The 8,579-nt window shown below is 44.1% G+C and overlaps 1 protein-coding gene across 2 annotated transcripts in view; it reads left to right on the top strand.

Moving 5' to 3' along the window:
• Positions 1–204: 204 nt before the first annotated feature.
• Positions 205–8,579, top strand: part of LOC116329947 (ubiquitin-associated and SH3 domain-containing protein B-like) — a 43,001-nt gene continuing 34,626 nt past the window's right edge. Inside the window, exon 1 of one of the 2 annotated variants that reach the window (XM_039622843.1) lies at positions 205–495. In XM_039622843.1, coding sequence (XP_039478777.1) covers positions 368–495 — 128 coding nt within the window. In that variant the 5' untranslated portion in view covers positions 205–367. The remainder of the gene's footprint in view (positions 496–8,579) is intronic. The other variant, XM_031752092.2, reaches the window with a different exon arrangement.

The raw sequence follows: 8,579 nt of genomic DNA, 5'->3' as shown, positions 1-8,579 counted from the left end.
AGTGCCGCCCAGCACTAACGGCCCCGCTGCTGCTCTGCTTTCATGTGCAGCCGTGGAAACGTGATGCACTGCTGTCCTACATAATCAAAGTGTATTTTTACACATAATAAAGGCAGCTTCCACAGCGGGTCGTGTCTGTGTTTCACGCAATAATAAAGTCGCCAGTGTCGGTGGGTGAGCCGCGCTGTGCTGCTTCCTCCAGTGGGCGGAGTAGCGGGCTCTGCCTGGCCGCACAGCGCTGCTCTCTCTGCCGTGCAGTTGCCGTTATCTCTCCACTCATGCGGACCCAGCTGAGGCTCATGGACTAGCCGGAGGTGAAGTGCTGGACTGAGTCAGACTGCAGTGGGCTGAGTGAGGCCGGTTGAACATGGCTGCTAAAGAAGACCTCTACAGCAAAATCCTCCCTCGGAGGCTCCGGCAGAACCGAGCGGGCTCGATGAAATGCAGCTCCAGCCTGGACGTGCTGCTGTCCATGGGCTTCCCCAGACCAAGGGCGTAAGTAGCCCGTGTGTGCGGGTACATGTCTGCATGTTTGTGTGTCCGCTGGAGGATTACATGAGAGTCACAGCAGGCGGTCCAGAGAGCCGTGAGCACCGTGACGGTGCGCGGACCGGTCAAACGGCATCAGCGCGCTCCCCGCACCGCCTCACTCACAGCCGCTAGCTGCTCTCCCGTTTCCCGTACATGTATGAAATATAAATATAAATTTATATAATGTCCACTGAGCGTGACTGAGTGAAGAACATGAGCCAAGTGGAGCGAATCATAATGAACAGAGGTCAGCATGAAGGATGAGTGGATGGTGTTTAAATCGCAGCTCTCAGCTGTGCCACTAAGTACAGACACTAGAAGTTGAATTATTTCTGAGGTTTTCTATGGTCACTTCGTCATGTTTCATATGTCAACTGTTCAGAAAACTGGAGTCAGGAGTCATGGCTGTGTGTGTGTGTTAGTCACAGTAATCTGTTTAGGCAGTCACACTGTGTGGACCTCCCGCTCTTTGGGGATCTAAATGAAGTCCCCATGAGCTAAATAATCCACACTGAAGATGATTTTGGTGAAGGTTAGGTTAACAGTATGGGTAGGTCGAGCTGGATGTGCAGGAAATGAATGTGAGTGTATTCAGCGTCCTCTGAAGTGATGAAGCACTGTGTGTGTGTGTGTGTGTGTGTGTGTGTGTGTGTGTGTGTGTGTGTGTGTGTGTGGAGGGGTCATATGGATCACCCTGTGTCCTGGGCCCTTACTGAATGGAGGGACTGTCTTTGACTTGGCGAGATCAGCGGGTTCACGTCTGTCCTGTCGGCTGCAGGCACTCACTGTAAACACAACCCTGCTGTATGCTGATTTTCGCTGATAGAATATAAGTAAGAATTAAATAAACAGACCAGGGGACTCGGGTGATTTGTCAAACTGTGAGGTCTTAAAGCATTACTGACTGAACAGACACTGTGTCAGTGGTGTGGGCACACAGTCTGTATATACATATATATACATATAACAATATGTCACACATACAGTAGACCTGAGTTTAAACGATGCGTCGTGTCAGCAGCTCCGACATACCTGAATAACTGAAGGTGGATGTAGTCACTGTTTGGTTTGTGAAGTTCTGGTTTTGAAGCATCGATCTGAGCGTTTTTACCATCAACGTCTCAGCTTTTTTGAAACCAGATATGAAGAGTGCGAGGTGGATCTGCCTGTGAAACCAAAGTGCACGCTCATATTGTAGCAGCCTGTCAGGTTATTGTCCTGTTTCACACTAACAGACACTTTTAAACTACGTGAAGATCATGATGCATTAATGAGACTTGAAACTAGTCAAGCTGTTTGTACAAGCAAAGCTTTACGCTGCTGGATGAGTCGGCCCTGCCGGCCTTTAGGAGAAATGTGGTTTCAGTTGTTTGTTTCATTTTTCAGACCTGGAAGCTTTGTCCATGTTTTCCATTTGCCCTACAAGCGGCCTGTCATGGTTCTATTTGTACCTGTCCGATGTTAGCTGGTAGGGAAACTCTTGTCAGAAGAACAATATGATTGAGATCATTTAGATTGTCCCAACATCCTCTCAGTACCGTCTGCAGCAGAGAAGCACCTCACTGAATCACCTGGTGTAGTTACAGTGATCGCCACCCACTGTGATTTTTAATAGAATTTCAAACCAAGCATGTCCACACGGCGTGCATATCAGCAGGTTTTTAGTATTTGAATGGACTGTCCTCAAAGATCTGGTGTGGGCCTGGACAGCCCTGGTTGTCAGCTGACTTGGCTTACATGCACTGATGTTTGCTCACTGGATTATTTGTGCAGGTTTCAGCAGAAAGCTCAACGCTTGTATAGAGACCTCTTTTAAAGTGGATACAGCAAATACGTTAGCAAGCGCAAAATGTAGTCAGTACTGAACTAGAAAAGTCAGCAGCAAACTCTAGTTTGGCCTGTAGGCTCAGAGCTGATCTCTCCACTCAAATATATCCACACAAATTGGGGAGTGATGACTGAATATCCTGCAGGAGCCCGTGGGTGGGTGTTTGGCTCGGCAGCAGCAACGACATGTCAGAGGAAGAGATGGAAGTTTACTATGGGCGCAGGCCGCCGCATTAGGAGGCTGTGTTTGGTTTGTGACGTGAGGAGACAGAAGCATGTAGCGCTCGCAGACTTTGTTCCGTTTCTAGTGAAGCTAGTCTGCCGGCTTACATGGCTGATGTCCTGCGGCTGGGCAGCGATTGTACAGCTGGTTTCTGAGAACGTTTTAGAAACAGCTGCCTGATGCAGCCCAAAATAATGATTGTGTGGTCAGAAAACCAAGACAGTTGTCACAAACAGAGTAAAACTGTTTGGAGCCGAGCTGGAGAGCACAGAGGAGAGCCAGTGCTGTAGTCTGGACAAGGAAACGATGGCGACCACCGGAGCATTGTACCGTACTCACCAGCACTGGTTAGAACATAATTATGGATGCACTCGTTTTCAAATTCTAGGATAATATTGATGGTGATATCAGAAGAAGCCGGTGCTAACAGTGTGCCAGTGGTTTCATCACCGTTTATCTGATGTGTTGTTGTTAGTGCTTACTTCCTTCTGAGGAAACAAAGAATGCTGAATGGGCTGCGGTCTGAAAAAGCACCATACTCCTACGTATAACACAGCGGCAAGGGCAGCAGCTGATTTTTATTGTGATCTGTTGTTTTATCTATAAAATGTTAGAAAACAGAAAAGATCTTCTCCATGACGTTTCTTGTCATCTTCACATTTTAGTGTCGGGGAGGTTAGAGGTTTGTGATGTCTGGAAAAGCAGAAACTGTCGAACAATGACTGAAACTGAATTAATATTCATACTTTAAACCAATAAAGGCAGCAGATGTTTGCTTTTCCTGTTTGTTTCCTTGTCAGTTAAAGAACGTAGCTCGGGCTTTTTCATGACTTACACGTACACGATGAAGCAGTAACTGTCAGCTGACTGGTTCTTTCCCGTGTCACATGATCATCACTTTGAATACTCCATGAATCACGGCCGTGTGTTCTCATTAACACACCTTACTTCCTGTTTAACATTTTCCATAAAGCGACCTCTGAGAGCCGAGCTGCTGCACACAGCAGGGAAATCATCTTAACCTACATTCTGGAGCAAATCTCACAGTGCTCCAGCTCTGAGAGGCTTTCGTCCAGGCACATGTCACACATCCTGTGTGTCAGAGGAAGTGTGCTGTGGTTTAATGAATGGACACAGAAAACAATGACAGGCCCTGCAGGCAGGCCAGCGCTGGTGTAGAACCCACTCCCACAGCCCGGTGATATCAGCCGTGACTCTTTGGCCTTCGTATGGTCGCCTGCTGATCCCTCTCTGTCCATCTGTCTGTCCACTGCTTTCATCTGTCTGAAGAGGTGACCCACTCAGTATTCTCAACAACGTATCTGGGTATCTCGGTTTTGTTGAGATTCAATCCATCTGCTGTGGCTGCGCAGTAGAGAGGAGGTTACTGGATATCGATCCTCATGTCAGTGTCCTCATAAACATTTGCACTTCATAATGTAAACCAAGGTCTTTCAGTGGGAGACGCTGGGTTTAGCAGCTGACAGAAATGTGTCAAATCAGCACAAAAGTCATCACGACTACTTTGTGTGAATGTGAAGTTTTTTTGATTTAATAAGTCTGTCATTATTATAAAATGTAATCACAATATCCCGACACAATCAACTGCTTATTGTTCCAACATAATTTGATCACTTAAATACTTTAATATTTCCATGTTAGCTACATTTAAAAAATGCAGTTATTTCATTTGTTCACTTTCTCATGACATTTAAAAGCATGGCACTATTGTTCACCACGGTCCCTCGCTGCTGCGTGGTGTCTAATGTTAATGAGGCTGTGACAGTAAATGTAACTCTGTCATCGATCATAAAGACAGACACGTAAAGAAAAACTCATCATCACCTATAACGTCATGTCAAACTGATGTTAAACATAGTTCCTGTACTAATAATAACACAAAGACAAATATCAACTGACACCTAGTCTGCGTGTCCCGTACGTCGACTCCAAGTGAAATCACCGAATCGATCGCGTACGGTTTTCTCATCTCCAGAGAGAAACTGGCTTCCAGGAAGTCACGAGGTGCCGCTCTTCAACTCTTTAAATGACAGCTCGTGTGTGTCAGCTACCTGTTAGTGCAATGTTCAGTTACACACGAAACAAGTCAGGCTTGGTTTCACTACAAAAGTCTGAAATGTGAGCATGTTGGCTCAGGATGGTGACAGAAGTAAAGAAGGAGCTGGCTCACTATCAGCTGCAAACAAAGTGTCAGTGAGGAACACAGATGCTGTCAGCACGAGCGATCAGAAGGACAACAGCATCCTCTGATTCTGTATCTGAAGCCACCAAAGTTACAGTTTGGTTATTTCACATGAAAAGTCTGTTGTCATTCATTCAGAGGCACGTGCTGATAGATGGTGATAATGTAGTCCAGTATGTGTTAGCTTTCATGCCCAGTGCACTTCAAGCCGGCCTCAGTTATCAGCAGCAGGGCTTTAAAAGGCCCAGAATAAGACTGTGGCTTTAAACTCTGCTAGTCTGCACACATACACAGTAAGTCTGTGCAGACTTGAGTAAATAAGTGATTTTCTTTTTTTGGAGGCAAAAACGTCTTCGGGGGAGTGAAAATATATTTTTTATATAGAAAAAATCTAAAGAGTGTTTAATCATAATGTTGTGAGCTAAGCGAGTCAGCCACACTCGGCTGTGCTGCTGTCGTGTAAGACATTAAATTTCACACGTGACTAAAACTTGAATCTAACGTTTCTTTTTGTTGAGACGACTGAAAGTTAACGTGTCGTTTTCATCCTCGGTTCATTTCATCAGTAGTTTAGATTGACTGTGCCGTAACTGTGTGTCTTTGTTACATTCATGCCTCTGTTGTTCAGCTGATAAAAATTATATCTGCAAATGTAAGAATGTATTTTTCATAAACCCTATGTCCAATCAGGGCTCGCAAAATTTCAAAATCCCTAATAGCCCTTCGGGCAGGCACTCTTCAGTTTTTGGTAGCCCAAAATAGATTTAAGTAGCCCGAATAAAAAAAAAAAGAGGACAATTTTTTGATTGATGTTTTGTTTCCTTTACAATATTATACTTTAATGTATAATATTGTAAAGGAAACAAAACATCAATCTAAAAATATTTAAAACACAAATTACAACAACAATTTCAACCATCAACTCAAATGTTTGGTTCTAATTGAACAGAAATTTCTATGAACTTGCAAGAACTGTGTACAACATGAATCAGTCTGTGTCAGATCCTGAATTTAAAAAAGCAGGAACTCCAGCAACACTTGAGAAACGAAGAACAGCTTTAATAATTGACCAACGCGTTTCGGCTTGTGGCCTTTTTTTTTTTTTTTACAATGTTTTACTATGACCCTGATGAAGGCCACAAGCCGAAACGCGTTGGTCAATTATTAAAGCTGTTCTTCGTTTCTCAAGTGTTGCTGGAGTTCCTGCTTTTTTAATTCTTTCATCTTCTCCATGCACCTTGGAAGCAGGTGAAGTTGTGCCAGGATTTTTTGCTCAGATCCTGAATTTGAAATTTCCACTGAAATCACGGGTAAGAGGCAAGTGGAACCAAGATCTAGGACATTTGCTTTTTGAAGTTTGCAAAGACTGCTAAATTTTGCCAGTGGTAGTTCACTGTTTGCAACATAGTACGCTGTTCTAAACAGATTTTTCAGGACTTCTTGTTATGCTTGGTTTACTTTTAGTATGCTTTTTGCAATTGGTGTTTGTTCTGGGACAGATACTGCAGACTGAGCAATAATGTATTTCTTGCATTTTTCATGGGTTCTGATGGGGTCTTTCTTAAAATGACTGGTCCCAGTAACAAAGGCGCTTGTCGACTCAGAAATCGAGGGAAACTCACAACACACCCGGCAGAACATCATGTTATTTAGCTCGTCATATTCCAGCCACATAAATTCTTCTGTCTATGAAACCAAAAAAGCTGCGCTTTTTTTCCCCCTCATTGTCTGATTTGTCATAACTTTTCCGTTTTGTGGTAGGCTTTTCTTTGGCTGCCCCTTCTTCACCCTGACCTCTCTTGTTTGGCTCTGCAGAACTAAAATACCTGCCTAAAGCCATCTGCTCTTACACACATACTCACATAACGATCAGCAATTCTCTGCGCAATCAACCTCTATCACATGTTTAAGCTTGCTGCAGGAGATTTCACTTGTCATGTTTGATAGTAAGCTAACGATTGATTAGACGATGTCAGAGGAATTGGTGCGCAATTAATCTGTGACTTACCAATCAGTGCTGCCGCTCTCTACACACAGTTCGCGCGATCGCAAAGTGAAAGTGAAAGCAAAAAACAAGCGCAAATTCAAACGCGATTTCAATGTGTCACATATTGACAGTGGCTCATCGATGGTAAATGGCCTGTATTTGTATAGCGCTTTACTAGTCCCTAAGGACCCCAAAGCGCTTTACACAACCTGTCATCGACCCATGCACGCACACATTCACACACTGGTGATGGCAAGCTACAATGCCAATGACATAATTACTCAGCTACATTTGTGAAAGAATGCAAAAGGATTGCAAAAGAATCGCTAGCCCCGGGACGTCGGGCTAGCGATTTTGCGAGCCCTGCCAATAATATGAACAGCAGAGAAATATAGAAGTGGAAATTTCTGTACTCTGTTATTAATATGATGGAATCAGCATCGTGAAATCATTAATTAATGAATTAAAGATGTTTGATAATGTTAATGACTTTTAAACCTGTACTGACATATCTCACACTGTGACTTACTCGTTAGCATTTTTCCTCATAGGAATAACAGGAATTTACATGTTTTGTTGAGAAGAATGAGACAGTGGACACACGTATCAGTTTTTTCTGCAGTACGTTAAGATTGACTCTGGTTTTTCTCGTGCACGTAGGGGATGTAACCTATATAACTGTGGCTTGGTGTGCATCTGCCGTCAGCCTACAAAGAAGAATTTGACTTCTTATGTTCTGTCAGATGGACGCCTACTCACTTCCTGTGAAGATAATGTGGTTTTTTCACATTTGCTCTACTGGTCATAAAATTGCGTTGTGTCTTTCTGAGGACTGCAGCGCACAAATGTGTACATTCCGGCCTCCACACCCGTGTGTTTGCTCCACACTGCTGATGTTTCTGTTATTTCAAACCAGCTGTCAGCAGAGGAAACGTGTTTTCTGTGTATCTCAGCTCAAGCGTTGCACATTTGCTCTTTTAAAAGAAGGAAAGAAAAAAGGCCTGCACATTGTCCAGTCCTAGCCCGCTGCACACAGCCGCTGCAGAGAACCACAAAGTGCTGTGAAGTCGGTAACTCTCATGAATTATTGAGTCATTCTCTTTGAAGTGCACATGAATATGAAGGTTCCCTTTGTCTCCATCTTTTCTGGAGTATTTAAAGATGAAAACACAAAATCCAAAAGAGATCCCCGGTGTTGTACCTGACATGTCATCATTACACGGAGGAGCGTCTAACAAGGTCACATCAATGACATCAGCCTCCTTCCTGAAATAGGAGAGGTGCATCACTGTGCACATGTAGCACTCCTGCTCAGTCATCATATCAAGCTTCATCTGAAGCGCTGTCCGGAAGCAGGGAAGCAGACAGCACTATCAGATTATGGGGCCATTGTCTCCACTCAGATATCTCACTGTGGATTTATGAAATTCAAGGTAGTGCAGCTGCCGGGGGGAGGAGGGGAGGAGGGGCGCTTTGCATTTCAAATGAGCTCCAAGCAAATGGCCAGCTCCAAAATGAGACTGCACTACTTGTACTGGTAGAAGCAGAAACTGTGTGTTAATGCGGCCTCGGACACAGACGGGGATCCTACAGGAGCGTAACAGTTAGCACTGCTGAAGGTTGGTGCTGGCAGCGCGCAGGTTTCCTGTGTGTGTGCTGGCTCACAGTGTCATTTCCTGAAACACCTAAAATTAAAGTTCTCAGTTGTGAGATAGCTTGGCCAAAGTGGCTGAAGAACGTCAGGAGACCCAAAATTGTGATGAAAACCCAAAGTTAACTTGGTGCAAATAAACAGAACTTAAACCAAA

Source organism: Oreochromis aureus, linkage group 14 (genome assembly GCF_013358895.1).
Source record: "Oreochromis aureus strain Israel breed Guangdong linkage group 14, ZZ_aureus, whole genome shotgun sequence".
Taxonomy (NCBI): domain Eukaryota; kingdom Metazoa; phylum Chordata; class Actinopteri; order Cichliformes; family Cichlidae; genus Oreochromis; species Oreochromis aureus.
Note: the sequence above shows the minus strand (reverse complement) of the source record. Positions and strands in the feature narration are given on the sequence as shown.